The sequence below is a fragment of the Atractosteus spatula genome, chromosome 9 (assembly GCF_055471065.1).
Source record: "Atractosteus spatula isolate fAtrSpa1 chromosome 9, fAtrSpa1.hap1, whole genome shotgun sequence".
NCBI lineage: Eukaryota > Metazoa > Chordata > Actinopteri > Semionotiformes > Lepisosteidae > Atractosteus > Atractosteus spatula.
Window position 1 is genome coordinate 29119807 of NC_142714.1, and position 19583 is coordinate 29139389.

A 19583-nucleotide genomic window follows, 5' to 3' on the forward strand; every position below is an offset into this window, starting at 1 on the left:
ATTGAAGCCTGGTTTAATTTTTTATTTTATAAGTTTGTATTTTACTTATTTTTTGGTATTCAGATTTAACGTATGTTTGAACACAGTCTTGCAAATTAATGTTTTTACAAGATATGGAAGTACAACAATTTATCACAGTGCGAATTTCAATACTAATTATTGATTACTAATTGTTTATGCTCCTGACACCTGCATTTATTTAGATGTATATAAAATATTGAAGTGCAACATAACATCCAGAAATGCAATCAAAAAATAGTCTGTGATGCTTGTGTAGATTTAACTTTTCTCAAATTTAATTTGAAAAAACATTAAAACGATTAAAAGCATTTCACACCATGGTAAGACAGGAGAATGTGATTGTACTGTATCTGTATAAAATGTGTGGTTGCGTTTACAGAATTTAAGTGTTTAAAAAGTTTAATTAAAAAGTAAAAAAAACGTATAGCTTACACAAAGATTCTAGGCTGATCAAAAGGAAGAAAAATCACCCGTTTCTCGTGGATTTCATGTTTTTAACTATAACTTTTTAATGATATATATAAATTTAATTATATAGTTATTAATTTCTTTAGATATTTAATTCAATATTATACCCCCATTAATAAAATTCTAGAAAATAACGAGAGCAAGTATTCAGAGAAAAGGTTAAAACATTATAACTTTTTATGAAGTATATAAACTTAAGATAGAGCACATATACCTCAGAAGGAAGCACGTAAAAACTTTTCGAAAATAACCACAGTATGTAACCGAATGAAAGACTTTGATGCTTAAAATGTTTATAAAGAAAGTGGAATACTGATGTGTATTTTTATTTAAACTACCAAGACCAGCCATATACAGTGCAGTTTAAATACTGTAAACGCCTGGAGAGTAGGGTAACCCTGGCGGGCTAAGTAGGCCACGTCTGCGGTGACCGGACCCAGTGGCTCTCCCGCTAGGTGGCAGCGTTGGGCCAACCTCACCCGCAGCAGTTCCGGCCCCTCCCCTCTCCCGCCGAAAAGCCTCCAGAGGGCTGACACCAACGCCGCGTAGTTGTACCGCTGGTCCCTGGGTACATCCAGCAACCCCTTCCCTTCCAGGACTGCGGTGAGGTGACATTATTTCTAAATATCTAAATATCACAACATTGTACACAGCGATCCCCTCAGATTCCAGCTAGTGTGTAATAACACATTGCTGAAAAACCAGAGGTTTAAAAAAAGAGAATTAGCTCACTGATAGTTTTATGTGCAAGCTGTGAACATTTTCACAACTCGTGGTCTATAAAATGCATTTGGTTTGAAGGCTTTCTGTGTTTCCCTTCCGAAGATATGAACAAAAGAATATTCGAGCGTGATCAAAAAAATAGCTTAAAAAATAAATAAAAAATTAGATATAATGATATAAACATTTACTGCAATACATTTACTTGGCTGGGTAGCCACGTCAAACTGCAACATTTCTGCTGTGAATCCTTTTTCAGGTGTGAGGGAACAGACAAAGCAGGAACTTATTGTACTTTCTAATGACATTACATGTGGAAAGATTACAGATTACAGATTTTAATCGTCTTTAATTTTGTTATATATTTTAGAAAAGTTTCATCTATGCATACACCACAAAACTATTTTTGATTGTATTTCTGAATACTATGTATAAAAAAAACTTGCAGCTTACTCAACGATTCTAAGATGATCATGAGGAAGTGTATGGCATGTCTAATGGTCTAACCCCATTTTCCCCATTTTGATTAAAATCACAAATGTGTGTTTAATTAAATGCTTTTATTGGTTCACAATCTGACAATGCAATGTAAATCATTATCTTTGCCTTCTAAGTCCCTTAATTAACTTTAAGCATAGCTTTCTCACTATTTAGATTTATTTTTCATACCATCGTTAAACAAGCAGGAGTGTATACTACTTCCTCATGGGATCAAACGTGGAAAGCTTAGAGTAATTGTTTTTATTTTTTAAATAAATTTTAGAAAAGTGTCATTTATACAAAAAAGTTGAATTTAATAGCACTCAATAGTTATATTAATAGAGATAAGCTCTCTATTGAAGCTCAGATCAAAGATCAAACAGCAATATCTCATACACTGGGACTGATCTGTGATCTGTGATGTGGTTGAGTGTGAATTGTGGCGCTCTAGCAGGCAAAGTTTTCTGTGCCGAAAAATAAAAACCTGTTTAACAACTCTTAAGCATACTGTAGTTTTTGTTAGACCATTAGACATGCAATACACTTCCTCGTGATCATCTTAGAATCGTTGAGTAAGCTGCAAGTTTTTTTTTTATTTTATATACGCAATACTGCTGACAGCAGGAAGATTCCTATGCTTTTACTCAGCAGCTTGTTAAAAACAGCACCAATGGTGTTCAAACAGATTTTTTTTACACAGAAGACTGACACAGCTTCGCGCTGTGAATCTGTTTTTCTAAGAAAACGAGTCCATGGGGGGAGGTGTCTTTCGCTGGAAGACTCGCCCCCTTCTACTTTGAAAATACCTGTGAAACCGGTTTAATTAGTCACAGCCAGCACTCCCGCAGAGAGTGGTAAAATTCCATATAAATATTCAATACTAAGCGGATTAAAATGTGCACAGTAAAGAGATTAAATGATTAAATATTTCACTAACGACCAATACACCAGGAGCCCAAAAGCACAACATTATTAATAATATCTTCTGTATCACATTAACATTGGAATGTTTTTTTTACAAGTGTAAAAAGAGGCGATACACAACGTGTCTCCTCTATAACTCTTCAGTTTATACAGAAATTCCACCAGAGCCTCACAACATTGTCCAATAATACTCTTCTTGTGTCTAATTTTTAGTTAATTTGAGCTACAAACCATAAAAAAATTAATCCACCTGCGATTAACAAAATGTGTTTACAAAGAAAGTGGAATACAGTGGAATACAGTAATACTACCAGCCATATAGATACATAGATTTAGATATTTAGATCCTTAAACTAATATTATTATTAATTTCTTTAGATACGTGATTCCATATTGTATTCCGGATTATAAAACAGATAATTCCGGTCCTGAGATCTGATTGGCTGACACCCTTCTGAAACTATGCTATATTCTCTCGTATACGCATACCCCAGAATTTTTACTTTTTACTGTGTGGTAAAGAAATTTGAAAGACTACTTCTTAGCGTAGATAAGAAAGAATAGATAAAAAGGCTTGGATTCTCATGTATCTGATACACATATCTTTTCTGCTGTCTTTGTTGTGCTCTTGAGGATCCTTGTGATATTTTGAGCTCTCGTTGAATGATAAGTGTCGCATAGTTTAAATCATTTTCATTCTTAGAAATTACGAAACGCTCATTAAAATCAAGGGAGTTTTTATGTCTGTTATTGTAAAAGAAAATGCCTGACGAACTAGGGATTGGACAGTTTTTCGGTGCTTATACAATCGATGGAAATGTTCAAATAAATGTGCTAAAGAAATAAACAAAAAAAGTTGTGTATTCCTTTGTCATATTGGCTAGCTAATGTCCTGTCCTTGTTAGTTAGTTAGATCAACGAAATGCTGTGGTGTTACTTTTTGTCAATGAAAAAATAAAGTATTTTAGTTTAAAATGACGGTTAGAAAGAATGTGGACCATCGTAATACTTTGAGTTTACAGCTTGTCCAAGGTCATTCATTATTAATACTATTAGTAATATCTTCCGTAAAGGCTTTGATGCATAAAATATTTCTGCATAATTAAAATATTTATGATAAAGGTAGGTTGTGTATCACATATCTTCGATAGTATTCTGACATGGTTTTTGAATTCGAGTAGTATCTGATGATTTCGAATAATTTTTTTCTTATATACATATATATTTTTATTATGTTATATAAAAGGGTTTATGATTTTTAAAAGTACTGACAGGGAACATGATGGTCTAGGTAAAAAGCATTGACAAAATCCCAGCTTCCTCTTTTTTGTCAGATATGTTTCATACCCATCAGCTTATAGAAATTTACAAAAATTTGTTCACAAGATTAACAACTTATCCAATAATGAAAATGCATGTTTCAAAAGGTTTTACAGCAAAGAAACGTGAAATTTAAGAAATATGTTTCCTCTACATTCTAAAGAGAAAATGTTTGCGAACCTCATAGATCTATATTCCTGTATATTTAGAACTAAAATTTAATTACACATATTGTGAAAACTAAGGCACCAGTACAGCTCTTTCTTTATTATGATATCTCACACACTTTACATTAACCATAAACAAAACTGAACAGGCGGAATCAAAATGAATTGAGAAATTTTCCAGTAGTGTAGCCTTCTGTGCCAATGAACTTGTGAAGATGTTGTGAAACAAAAATATGCACAATAACTTTCAGAACAATTATAAAACTGAAGTAGATATTAACTCTGTTACATTATATTCAACATGTAGATTTTCCAATGGATGCATGAATGCACAGTCACTCAGTAGCCTACAACTACAGATGCAGCCATTCAAAGTGCGCGGCACAGACACGTACTGGAGGTAATTGGCTGCGGCCTCGCGCATCGTGACGCGCATTGACGCAAAATAACACGGTACGTGATTGGTTGACCGACAGGGGCACTCATGGTCTGTTGGTCGGTCGTAGAAAGATTTAAATGTCTTTACTGTGCCCGTTTTAGTATTGAATATTTATATGGAATTTTACCACTGAAGGGAAATCTTAGTAGCTGAGCATAAAAAGAATAGGAGCATACTGTAACGCGTGTGAAGGCCATAAACGATATTAATTTTGGAACATAAACATACAGTATATGGCTGGTCTCGGTACTTTAAAGAAAAAATGCACACCAGTATTCCATTTCTCCCTAAACATTTTAAGCATTGAAGTCTTTAACTAACGTGATACCGGAGTCAACAAGCATACTTTTAGAATTTGATTAAAAGGGAATATAATATGGAAAAGGGCTTTTTCAGCACTCTGCATGTGACTTTGCCAGTGCTGTGGGTTAGGTTCCTGACTCCCATGTCACATGGTGAGTGTTTGAATCCAGCCGAAGCCATGACTTTCTTTTTTTAACAAACATTTCTTTGAAAAAATTAAACTTTTCCCTGGGTCAGAGATTAAATAAAACCTCACTCGTACCAGACAAATGTATATTTCTAAATATCACAACATGATCGAATTTAAATCATTTTCATAACAATGAATAGTCACCTATGCGTTACAATATAAATATTTATATTGATTTAAATCGCGTTTTGATTTAAATCGCAAACGCGTGTTTAAATATATGTGTTTTTTGATTCACAATCAGACAAATGCAACATAAATTGATATCTTTGTCTTCTAAGTATCTTAATAAACTTTCAGCGTAGCTTTCTCCTCGTTTGGATTTATTTTTCTTCGGATCTTGGGATCAAACATGGAAAGATTTGATTGTAATCGTTTTTATTTTTTAAATACATTTTAGAAAAGTGTAATCTATACTAAAAAGCTGTACACCACCTGCTATAAAGATACATATTGTAATACTTTCGGGTTCGGATAGGACAGACACAAGAACTCAGACTTGCGGAGTTAAAGCAAGTTAAAGCCTTGATTTTATATATCACCTTTAAAAGTGGCATCTCTAAGCAAAGTAAATACCCAACACTGATTGTACCCATCTGTCATGCTAATAAAGCACCTTGAATTGAATTGAATTGAGAGAGAGAGAGGGGGGAGGGCGAGCGAGAGAGCACAGCCAGGACAGACAGGCAAATAAGATACACTCCACAGACATTCACAACAGCGACATATCATAAAACGTTTGCACATATTGTTAAATTATTACTTGTTTTTCAGGAAGTTAAAAAAACACTTGAATTACTTATCCAGTCTCTCGAAATAAAATTATTTTTCAAGCAATGCAACTAACGTCGGGCAACGTGTTTTTTTTAATCCAACATTGACAGCCACATCTTAAATCTTGTCAGTCAGCTCCTTTTTCTCTATTTGAATTGTGGCGATTCAAACAACTTGGGATAACAAGTGGTCTCGAAGTCATCGAGCTCACAGAGCTTCAACAACAGATGACAATTCCCTTAGTCCTTCCTTAGTCTTCCTGAAATTGTCAGATTATGAGTGAATAAAAGCATTTTATTAAAAACACTTTTGCATTTGTTTGGGAGCTATATTATGTATTTTTCATATGTAAGATATAATGATGTGTTCCCGCTTACACATCACACGACTTTAAAAGCTAGAAAAACAGGTTTCGATTCACAATATCTGGCGAGCCTTGTTTTGTCAAAGGACAGCACAAAAAAACAGACAATACACAGGGGGGAGGGCAAGCGAGAGAGAGAGTTTTTTGCCCTCTGTCAAAAAAACCCAAATCACTCGGGGCAGAGACTCTGGGGGGATCATTGTGTGGTACAGAGCGGAGCTCAGTCACTCCAAACAAGTAGTAAAGAGAGAAGAGTCAACAATTGATTTGAGGACGATCTGTCAAAGTGCAATGAAATACAATATTGTTGTTGTTGCTGTTAATGTTGTTTTTATCCTATAAAGCGTTTTGAGAAGCCACCTTTAAAGGCGATATATAAAAGCGCTGATTCTTATGGAATGTGTTTTCTTTCTTCTTTTTTTCAGCATGGAATAAACCTATTACTTGATTCTTATGGATGCCCGGTTCCGCCGGGGATTCAAAAAAAAATATTTTTTTTTAATCGCGTATCTAAGGAAATAGCAGTATAACCTTGTTCATGCACAAACAGTGACATATAACATTATTAATTTGGGCGTCTCCTCTTGCCAGAAAGCTCTAAATTGCATTTTGAGTGCGGTTTTTGACTTTTTTTAAATTGCAACCCATAAATAAAGCTGATACTGTATAGACTTTTAATTATGTTAAACTGTATTACAGCAGCACAATGCACAATGCAACGTAAATTGCAAAAATGCACGTGGAATCTGTCCAAACCCTACTTTGTCAGGCATTTTCTTTTACTGCAACGGACATAAAAACTCCCTTGCTTTTAACAGAGCGTTTCGTAATTTCTAACTATTAAAATTATTTAAACTGCGACACTTATTATTCAACCAGAGTTCGAAATATCACAAGGACCCTCAAAAGCACAGCAAAGACTGTATTAAAAGAATCACGTATCTAAAGAAATTAATAAGATATAATTATATTTGTGTACTGCGACAGGGCTGTGTAGGGCTGTTTCACCTCTCTCTTCATGTGTCTCTATTCAAAAGCCATTTAGCAAAGAGGGGATGAGAAGAGTGACAAACTAGTATACTTTAGATCTTTTTTTTCTGAACCGGGGAAAATCTGATCATGTTTCTCTATAACAATAATAAAAAACATTATTTTACATATCACCTTTATGTGATATCACCTTAAGGACAGCACATACAAGGGTTAATTGCACAATGGACCGCGCAAAGAAATTTAAAATAGTCTTCTTTAGGTGTGAGGGCAGGAGTGGATCGCAGCAGGCATAATCAGCAAATTAGGAAAACAAAGAACAGGACAGGTGAGACGTGTATCCAGAGAGCGAGTGATCAGAAAAAGGAACAGCTGTTACGCCCAGGTTTTCAACGCAATTGTTTTAACTTGCTAATGCATCAGACACATTTCCTGGTGTCCTGGTATTAGCTCATCGGTATGGTGTAAGTTTTATCTGTACCATACTATACAGTATATAGGTACAGAATTCAAGCTGCACCACCGTATCGCTTTGGTAAGGAGACGGACTATGGCCAAAATCACGAAGACTCTCTCACCAAATAATGAAGATGAAAAGAAACAGGAAGTCAACACGGGACATTGTACAGCACTTTTCTTGCATGTAAATACAACTACGCACATTATTTTTAAAACTAACTGTTGATCTCTTTTTTTTCAAGTCCTATTGTGCGAGCTATCGACAGACTGACTGATGAAAATGATGAGCGATGCAAGTCCAAAGACGGCTATGGGCTGACCTCGGTGCGAGCGTTAGTCCGACATCGATAAGAAGAGTGCGCAGGAGGCTTGCATGGAGATACAGAAAAACCAACACATGCCCCATGATAAGGCTAAAAAACAAAGAGGAAAGACTCAAACAAGCGCTCCAATGGATTGAACAGGGGGAGGCATTTCATTATGTACTTTTCACCGACGAAACAACAGTGGCTCTGGAACAGTTTTCAACAATGTCATTTTGCAAAAAGGGGAGATATGTGGACAAGCCAAAGCCCAAATATCCACTGAAAGTTCACGTCTGGGGGGGTATATCTAGAAGATGCCCGAAACACACAGCAGCAAGGGCGAGGCTTGTAGCAGAAGGAGTGAACTGGGTGAAAACTCCAGCCGAATCCCCAGATCTAAATCTGATAGAGGTGGTTTGGCATTCGTTAAAAGACTATGTTCGGAAAACTGCTAAGCCCGTCACAAAGCAGGAACTGATCGATGCGATCTATAAATTCTGGGAGGAAGATCTGACCGAATAAAATTGTAACAATTTTATTAACAGGCTGTTTCGTGTTCTTCCTAGGATTGTTGACCGGGGCGGGGGACATTTGGGAATGTGAGTCTGAGAAAGACAGTCTCACGTTTGTGGACAGTCTGTCCACAAACAAAACATTCCTGTTAGACAAGAGGAATGTAAAAAAAACAATTACTTTTTGTCAATGAAAACGGGTGTGTGTGTCTCTCTCTGCTGGATGTCTCTCTCTCTTTCTGCTGAATGAATAAAAGCATTTTATTAAAAACGCGTTTGCGTTTGTCTGCTATTTACTTTGGTCCTTTTAACTGTTTTTCCATCTACTGTATTGCTTTGAGATGCCACTTTTAAAGGTGATATGTAAAATAAAGTTTTTTATTATTGTTATAGAGAAACATGATCAGATTTTCCCTGGTTCAGAAAAAAAGATCTAAAGTGCTTACACCTAACTTTCTTAATTAGATGTATTTAAAACAGTGAACTACTGTAGGTGTAACATAACATTCAGAAATACAATCAAGAATAGTTTTGTGGTGTTTGTATAGATGAAATGTTCCTAAAACGTATAACGTAACAAAATTAAAGACGATTAAAATCTGTAATCTTTCCACTTGTATGTCATCGGAAAATACAAGAAGTTTCTGCTTTGTGTAAGGATGGTATCAAAAAGTAATCTAAGTGGTGAGAAAGCTGTGCTCGATGATAATTAAGGGACTTAAAAGTAAAAGGAGATGCTTCATATTGCTTGACTAATTTTAAAAACTAAGTTATAAATGCAGACGCTCTCTCGGTGCCGCGCCGGGTCTAAATATCTAAATATACATTCGCCCCTGGCAGAGGCCGAAGAGCGCCCTGCTGGGTTGCGCGGGGATGAGCAGGACAGGAGTGAAAGTGGTCAGGGCGGGGTTTAGGAAGGCCGCAGACCAGTGCGGCTGTCCCACAGTGAAGCGGGCGTACTGTCTGGGGAGGTATCCGTTTTCCTTGTAAATAGTTCCCTGCTTCTGCACCCCAGGGTCTTACTCTCTCTCTCTTTTCTCTCTCTCTCGGGCACGCGGGCAGTGTGTTGGCTCGCGCTGTTGGCGGGCGGGGGCGCGGGAGAGCCGGGCTAGCAGGTGGTGACGGAGAAGAAAAATAAAGGCTTTCACTTCCTTTAACTCCGCAAGTCTGAGTTCTTGTGTCCGTCCTATCCAAACCCGAAAGTATTACAATATGTATCTGTATAGCAGGTGGTGTACAGCTTTTTAGTATAGATTACACTTTTCTAAAACGTATTTAAAAAATAAAAACGATTACAATCTAATCCTTCCACGTTTGATCCCAAAATCCCAAGAAAAATAAATCTAAACGGGGAGAAAGCTATGCTGAAAGTTTATTAAGATACTTAGAAGACAAAGATACTGTATCAATTTATGTTGCATTTGTCTGATTATGATTCAAAAAACACATATAATTAAACACGCGTTTGCGATTTAAATCAAAACGCGATTTAAATCGATATAAATGTTTATATTGTAACGCATACTGTACAGCCTCCATTTCTCTATAAAAATTTAAAAGATCATGTGCGCAGCCTAAGAGGGGGGTCCACTGTCAGTGACAGCTGACAATCCTCCATACACCCATGTGAAAAATTAATAATGCCAATGTAAACGTCGTATTTACAATTTGTTGATAATAGAAATGTTAGGTTCTCTAAAGCTTTGCGATAGTTGACCCAGGCAGCAAAAGATCAGCTGCACTGGTAAGATGCAACACCAAAGATATGATTAATAACCTTTTAAATCTGAAGGGAGATCTAAAGGGATCCCCCCCCCCCACACACACACAATAGAAGCAGGAAGCAGAAGCAGGGACCGTTGTCAGAAGGGAAGAAGGTGACTATTCATTGTTATCAAAAATGACTTAAATTCGATCATGTTGTGATATTTAGAAATATAGAAGTCAATTAATTGTCCATAATACTGCTATTCTATTTTTTCGAAGCAATGTTTGTTAAAAGAAAAGTCACAGTGCCAGCTGGATTTGAACACACAATCTGTAATCAGGCACTTAGACCAGTGGGCTACTAGGGAAGTCACATGAAGAGAGAGGTGAAACAGCCCTACACAGCCCTGTCGCAGTACACGAATATTATCATATCATTATTAATTTCTTTAGATACGCGATTCCATATTATATTAGCAGAAAAGCTTAAAACAACCACTTTTTTACACGCTATTTCACATGTTAGTTAAAGACTTCGATGCTTAAAATGTTTAGGGAGAAATGGAATACCGGTGTGTATTTTTTCTTTAAAGTACCGATTCCTGGAATCTGACTGGCTGACACCCTTCTGAAGTGGTTCCATAATATCTGGTATACGGAAAAGAAAGCATTGATAAAAAAGCCTGGATTCTCATGTATCTGATACAAGTATCTTTTAATACAGTCTTTGATGTGCTCTTGAGGATCCTTGTGATATTTTGAGCTCTGGTTGAATGATAAGTGTCGCAGTTTAAATAATTTTCGTAGTTAGAAATTATGAAACACTCTGTTAAAAGCAAGGGAGTTTTTATGTCTGTTGCAGTAAAAGAAAATGCCTGACAAAGTAGGGCTTGGACAGATTTCAAGTGCTTGTACAAATGTGCTAAAGAAATTAGCAAAAAAAGTCATTCGTTTATCGTATTGGCTAGCTAATGTCCTGTCCTCGTTAGTTAGATCTACGAAATGCTGTGGTGTTTGTCAAAGAAAAAACTAAAAGTATTTTCGTTTAAAATGACAGTTAGAAAGAATGTGGACCAGCGTAATACTTTGAGTTTACAGCTTGTCCAAAGTCATTAATTATTAATACTATTAGTAATATCTTCGGTAAAGGCTTTGATGCATAAATATTTCTGATAAAGGTAGGTTGTGTACTTTTGTCCAACTGAGCAACCTTGCTTTCATAAAATATACCAACTTTTTAATGACTGATGATTAACATGCTGTAATACACAGTTTAAATTTAAAAGCTCAAATGCTGTACATGAGAGGTTAAGCTTTATTGGCTCCTCCTGGCGGTTTTACAAGGTGATTCCGGATACTTTCTGGCATGACGCCAAATGACACGATATACAGATGCAGCCATTCAAAATGCTCGGGCGATACTGCATTATTTTCCGGTACGCTGTACGCAGTCTACCGCAAGTTACCGTTAAATACCGCAAGTTACCGGTAAATACCGCAAGCAAAATAATAGTATCCGGAATTTACGCAAGGTGGAGCTAATAAAGCTCAACCTCTCATGTTTGAGCTGTAGCCATCAAAGTCTTTAACGAAGATATTACTAATAGTATTAATAATAAATGACCTTGGACAAGCTGTAAACTCAAAGTATTGCCCTGGTCCACATTCTTTTTTTCATTGACCGTCTTTGTAAAAGTAACACCACAGCATTTCGCAATCACGCATTTTTTTCCAATCATGCAAAGTACAGTAATTTTTGAGAATCGATTCACCATGCCTTTCACATGCTCATAAAAGAGATTGATTTAGGAACATAAACGTATTACCGTATGCAAACTGTACTGTATACAATATGTATATGTATATTTAATGTCTTAACTGTGCCCATTTAAGTATTGAATATTTATATGGAATTTTACCACTGAAGGGAAATCTTAGTGCCTGAGCATAAAAAGAATAGGAGCATACTGCAACGCGTGTGAAGGCCATAAACGATATTAATTTTGGAACATAAACATACAGTATATGGCTGGTCTCGGTACTTTAAAGAAAACATACACGAAACATGGTTTCATTATGACCAGAATCGGTCTTGAGATATTTTTAACTTGATTTACAGTATTTGAGAGGTATGTCTTGACACCGATACTACGTAAGTACTGCTCACGTACTGTATATGTTTCTAGGTTTATATTATGCATTTCATACGGTCAAATTACTTTTGAGCAACTGATAAGAAGCGCGAAATGGTATGCCCAGGGCGGTTTAGTTTCGTTTTGTGCGGCGACTGCTTTAACTATATCGCCGTGGATTGATTAGAGATATCAAGTACATACAAGTCTTTTTTTAAATGTTGTAGTTTGTCTTGTAAAAATGTTACGAGAACATCATCTGTCAACAATTACACAGGTTCTGTTTCCATATTGCGGATTTTGGTTACGTAATATTATTTTCTAATTTGACGTTGTGAATATATGATTTGGGCAAACAGAGCCGCAAAGAAGTACATTATGGGTTGTTGTTTTTTTTTGCAGTTTTATCTAGAACAAGCGATACTTAAACCTTTGTCTGATTCTTGTGAAACTATCCACACGACAGTTACCCACAGTAGGAGTTGACTTCAGTGATGTCACTGTTGGGATGTTTCTAAAAATCCATCCTCTGTAAAACGTCTTCTCTAGTTGTCCTGCATATGTATTCGCTAATGAAGCTGTGTGTTCTGAGCCTGGATCTCTACATTTCTGTATGAACCAGCTTAGAGGGCTAAAGACAGCTTGTGTTTAAATTGAGTGTAAGGTAATTTATGCTTCTAAAGTCATGGTCAGCATTTATTATTGTACTGTGCTTTAAACTTGTTCTGTGCCTAGTCACATTATTTTATAGCGTTTTTAAAGCGTTATCAAATCTGGTGGCGCTGTGTGTTAGTTTCCTGACTCCCATGTCACATGGTCTGTGATTGAATCCCATGGAACTACTGTACAGTATCACTTTATTTTTTAACAAACATTTCTTCGAAAAAATGAAACAATTCCCTTGGTCAGAGATTAAATAAAACCTCACTCGCACCAAACAAATTTATATTTCTAAATATCACAACATGATCGAATTTAAGTCTTTTTAATAACAATGAATAGTCACCTATGCGTTACAAAATAAACATTTATATTGATTTGAATCGCGTTTTGATTTAAATCGTAAACGCGTGTTTAAATATATGTGTTTAAAGGCGATATACTGTATAAAAGCGCTGATTCTTATGGAGTGTGTTCCGCCGGGGATTCAAAAAATTTATTTTTTTTAATCGCGTATCTAAGGAAAATTGCAGTATAACTTTGTTAATGCACAAACAGTGGCATGTTACATTATAATTTGGGTGTCTCCCCTTGCCAGAAAGCTCTAAATTGCATTTTGAGTGCGGTTTTTGACTTTTTCTAAATTGCAACCCATAAATAAAGCTGATAAAGCTTAGACTAACTGTATTCTAAACTGTATTACAACGTAAATTGCAAAAATGCACTTGGAATCTGTCCAAGCCCTCCTACGAAAATTATTTAAACTGCGACACTGATCATTCATCTCTAAATAAACTTTATTTTATATAGCGTTTTAAGCGAATAGGTAATTAGATTGCTCATAAACCTAATCGCTTTTTCTACATAAACACAGCGTGATTGCTCTCTGAAAATGCTTTTCCTTTATATTTAGACTCAGATTTCAACTATAGATCGCATTATTATAAAATTTCTTGGAAAAATGTATTTTATGTAAACCATGTTTGCTATTAATTCATTTAGGGCTAAAAAACATTCATTGTCTTCCAATCGAGTCGAGTTGACATTGGAAGCTTGCCACTCCCGGACTGTTACACCAACGCATTAGCATGTTAAAGCGACTTAATTGAGGTGCCCAGCTACCAGTTAACACTGTACTTCCTACTTTAAAAATAATGTGAAACCGGTTTAATTCGTCACAGCCAGCACTCCTGCAGAGAGGGGGTTGTACTCGTAAAGTAGAAGCAGGCGAGATTTCCAGCGAAATACACCTCCCCCCCTCAAAAACCCAGTAAGCAGCAAGGCTTTATGTTGAAAATTGAGGTGGATTTTGTTTATGATAAAGAGGAGAAACTGGGATGGGAGGAGGGTTTGGTTTTGCATAAGGGGCGGGATTATGATAATTGGAGGAATTTGCGAGAGTATAATGGTTTGATATATTTGATTTTGTATTGTGGTTGTTATCTATGTTTTTGGTTGGTATTATGTTTATATGGTTGTTTTTGTTGGTTGGTTGTTATTATGGTTATTAATAATACGATCTATAGTTGAAATCTGAGCCTAAATAAAAAGAAAAAGCAAGTGATTAGGTTTATGAGCAATCTAATTACTTATTCATTTAAAACGCTATATAAAATAAAGTTTATTATTAATTTGCTGGACAGAGCGGTGAACATTATTATGCATAAGACAAAGATAACGATCCTGATCAGTTTAGAAATCTGTGTACGCTGTAAGGTTTTTACTTCTTAAACTTTTAAAATACATGTTTCGAATAGAAAGAAATCCTCTTCCTGGTACAGTCACATGAAGAGACAGGCGAAACAGCCCTACACAGCCCTGTCGCAGTACACGAATATAATCATATCGTTATTAAATTCTTTAGATACGCGATTCCATATTATATTAGCAGAAAAGCTTAAACTACCACTTTTTCACACGCTATTTCACATGTTAGTTAAATTTAATTTATTTATATATTATATATTTATATCTCCGACCAAGGGAAACGTCTCATTTTTTCAAAGAAATGTTTGTTCACAACGGCGACTGTCAGAAGATAAGACACAGCGGCTCAGGCACCCGCTGAATGGAAAAGGGGCACTTTAATGTTCTGTATGGCTAATACTAAAGCCAATACTAATATTCAATACTTTAATATCCTTTTCTGTATGTTTAACAATAGTGGGTACTGGCCTAATTCGTCCCTGCTCCTGTTGTTAGGTGTTAATGTGTTGTTAAGTGTGAATTTGTAGCTGTTTCCCTGGGGTCTGGCTTTTTTTCTTGAAAACCATAACTGGTCTTGTCCAGATTGACTGTCGGCGCCCAGGTCTGACAGTGCTGCTCCAGCAGTGCCAGGTTCTGGCGCAGCCTCTGTTCTGTGGGCGACAGCGGGACCAGGTCGTCTGCACAGAGCAGGAACTCGATTTCCATAATTAATGCAGATCAGTAAATCAAGGGACAAAATAATTATTGCGCCCGAGTCCTCAATGGGCTTTGACGTGCTAATGCGTTGGTTTAACAGTCCGGGTGTGGCAAGCCTCTAATGTCTCCCGACTTTGAAAACCAAGTAATAACTTAACTATATGTGCAAACGTTTCATATGTTGCTGTTGTGGATGCCTGTGGAGTGTATCTTATTTGCCGCGCGCCCTCCCCCCCTCTTTCCCTCAATTCAATTCAATTCAAGGTGTTTTATTAGCATGGCAGATGGGTTCAATCAGTGTTGGGTATTTACTTTGCTTTGAGATTCCACTTTTAAAGGTGATATATAAATTTTTGACTAAAATAAATTGATATCTTTGTCTTCTAAGCTCTCTGTGTACAGTGGAGCCTCCTGTCCAGCCAGCACATGTCCACAGACATTCACAACAGCGACATATCATAAAACGTTTGCACATATAGTGTGCAAAAATGCACTTTATTTACTAAAAATAAGACAGAGATACTGTATCAATTTATGTTGCATTAGCCTGATTATGATTAAAAAAACACATATAATTAAACACGCGTTTGCGATTAAAATCAAAACACGATTTAAATCAATATAAATGTTTATATTGTATCGCATACTGTCCAGCCTCCATTTCTCTATAAAAATTTACTCTATTACACACACACACAATAGAAGCAGGAAGCAGAAGCAGGGACCGTTGTCAGAAGGGAAGAAGGTGACTATTCATTGTTATCAAAAATGACTTAGAATCGATCATGTTGCGATATTTTGAAATATAAAAGTCAATTGATTGTCCATAATATCGCTATTCTATTTTTTCGAAGAAATGTTTGTTAAAAGAAAAGTCCAGCACCAGCTGGATTTGAACACACAACCTGTAAGTTGTTAATCAGGCACGTAGACCAGTAGGCTACAAGACAACTCACATGAAGAGAGAGGCGAAACAGCCCTACACAGCCCTGTCGCAGTACACGAATATAATCATATCGTTATTAAATTCTTTAGATACGCGATTCCATATTATATTAGCGGAAAAGCTTAAAACTACCACTTTTTCACACGCTATTTCACATGCTAGTTAAATACTTCGATGCTTGAAATGTTTAGGGAGAAATGGAATACCGGTGTGTATTTTTCCTTTAAAGTACCGATTCCTGGAATCTGACTGGCTGACACCCTTCTGAAGTGGTTCCATAAAATCTGGTATAAGGAAAAGAAAGCATTGATAAAAAAAGCCTGGATTCTTATGTATCTCATACAAGTATCTTTTAATACAGTCTTTGCTGTGCTCTTGAGGATCCTTGTGATGTTTTGAGCTCTAGTTGAATGATAAGTGTCGCATTTTAAATCATTTTCATAGTTAGAAATTATGAAACGCCCTGTTAAAAGCAAGGGAGTTTTTATGCCCGTTGAAGTAAAACAAAATGCCTGACAAAGTATGGCTTGGACAGATTCCAAGTGCTTGTACAAATGTGCTAAAGAAATTATACTTTGAGTATACAGCTTGTCCAAAGTCATTCATTATTAATACTATTAGTAATATCTTCCGTAAAGGCTTTGATGCATAAATATTTCTGATAAAGGTAGGTTGTGTACTTTTGTCCAGCTGAGCAATCTTGCTTTCATAAAATATATACGCGATTCAATATTATATTCCCTTTTAATCAAATTCTAAAAGTATGCCTGTTGACTCCGGTATCTCTTTAGTTAAAGACTTCGATGCTTAAAATGTTTAGGGAGAAATGGAATACTGGTGTGTATTTTTTCTTTAAAGTACCAAGACCAGCCATATACTGTATGTTTATGTTCCAAAATTAATATCGTTTATGGCCTTCACACGCGTTACAGTATGCTCCTATTCTTTTTATGCTCAGCTACTAAGATTTCCTTTCAGTGGTAAAATTCAATATCTACAACGGGCATAGCAAAGACGTTTACTGTAAGTCTTTCTACGACAGACCAACGGACCACGAGTGCCCCTGTCGGTCAACCAATCACGTACTGCGGTGCCTCGCGTCATCTTGCGTCACAATGCGCGACGCCACCTGCAGTACGTGTCTGTAACGCGCACTTTGAATGGCTGCATCTGTACCGCGTGATACTGCGTTTTGACGCGACACGCCCACCGGGGTATACCGCGAAATACCCCACCCATTTTGAATGGCTGCATCTGTATATAGCCGACACTCAATAGCCTACAATAGCCAACTGCTTTAGTATTTTCGCTTCCCGCACAAGCGGATTCAAGAATTTTTTTCTTGCTCTGATATTTTCTAAATTTGTTTTCATAAAACTCAATAGGTTTCGACACATACTCGTTGTGTTTTGTCTCCAGGTGTCTATGTAATTTGTTTGGCTTTAAAGCCTCATTTGATAACACTTCAGAACACACAACACACAGCGGCACTGGCTCGTTCTCAGTTGCCGCGCATGTAATGCCCAGAGCCTGGTATTCACTCCTACTATATATTTTCTCTTTTTTAGTTTGGATTTGGATTTTGGGTTATCAGTGTGAGACACTGAAGCAGTTTCTTTGCTTGTAGATGGGCCTTCCTCTGGGTCTTTCCTCGTAAAAGAACCAAACGCAAGCCACTTATCTATGATATGAAGGGTAATTAGGCAGTTAAACTACATTCATCATTAGCATTCTTGTCATGTCTTGTCATATAATGGTGCTAAATGGCAGTCACATTGGTCATGCAGCATGCTTAGCCATAATATCTATAAAATATTTATATTATGTTATTTATATTATAAATAAATACATATGACTCTTTTACAATTACAACAATCATTTGATGGCCCCCTTGCAGTACCACGGTACCACAGGTTGAAAACCATTGTCCTAGAACATGTATGATTGAGTGAAGGTTCAAGCAACCCTCCTAAACCATCTGATCCACAAGAAGCAGAACCCTACCTTTGACTCCTTGATTTTCACAGAAATTACTTGTTTCCTTTGCCGGATTATTTCCACCAGCTCATCACATTCCTCCATCAGCTTGGCTTCATGCACAGCTGTGTTCACCTGGAAACAGACAGAGCAAGTAGAAATGATGGAGAAAAATGCCTTTGCAGAATTTACTCTACAATTGAAGGAATGTAAAAATTTCATTTATTCTAATCAGGGATAATTGCAGCTGGCATGCCGCTAGAGACCACACTAGAGAATAATTGAATATATATTTAGTTTAGGAATGCATATATTCACATGCGTGTAATTAAGGTTTTGTTTGTTATTAAAAGGGCACACAAGGTGATATTACAGTTGGGTTTGTGTTTTTTTTTTGTGCTGACTGAAGAAAGATACAAGATGTGAAGAAGGGGTTAACTGATTCCTTTCTAAGCAACAGACTAGAGTTATGGCAGGAAAGGGAGATAAGTGATAAGGATTCCAGATGCCAGCTAGGAAACCCCCCAGGGAGGGTAACCTAAAGCCCTGACCATTTGGCCAAAAGGCTGTGAACTGTCCAAATACTGTGATCTCTTCCCCCATTACCATGATAATGAGTTACGTCAGAAGCGGCAGGAAAGGGCTATATAAACTAAAAGTTTGTACCGGCACTTTGAACAATACTTCGGTTTTGTTGTTTCTTGTGGGAAACAAGACTTCGGTTTTATTGTTCCTTGCATGCAATAAACTCATCTGTTTAACTTCATCTCGGGATCCAGAACTTATTCTTTCTATTACAACATGACATTGGTATTTGCTGTTTTATGGCCTATTAAAGACCATAAATAAAGCCTGCTGGACATAACTTTTTGTAGTCATTGTGGGACAATTGCTACAAAGTCAAATCAGCATACCAACTAGTGTTGATTTAATGGTGTCTGATACACAGCTCCGTACTAAACTAGTACATTAGTAAAATACCAATTGCAATGAACATAGATGCTGACATTAATTCCCACCTCCGTACTAAAAATATTCTCAACTGCAACAAACCCAAAGTAATGGCAGCTTCCCCCTACAGTTAAGGGCTTAATTTATACCATAATAAGCAGAACAGTCGATTGCACACGAAAGTTCAGAATGTAGCAGCAGCCTGTCACTGAAATAATATTGTTACTATGTAATGATTTTAAGCATATGTTACTCGAAAAATATTTTGTATTATACAATTCAAATTGTTATTCCAACCACAATACATGAAACTTATGTCTCATATTCTGATCGTGAAGGAAGGTTTTAATAGTATTACACCTAAGAATGCA

At 36.5% G+C, this 19583-nt stretch overlaps 1 protein-coding gene across 1 annotated transcript in view; it reads right to left on the reverse strand.

The window, feature by feature from the left end:
• The window catches only part of LOC148828490 (E3 ubiquitin-protein ligase MID2-like), a 179883-nt gene that overhangs the window by 106997 nt on the left and 53303 nt on the right, over positions 1–19583 (reverse strand). The window contains exon 2 of the mRNA XM_088926039.1: positions 18289–18396. Coding sequence (XP_088782165.1) covers positions 18289–18396 — 108 coding nt within the window. The remainder of the gene's footprint in view (positions 1–18288; positions 18397–19583) is intronic.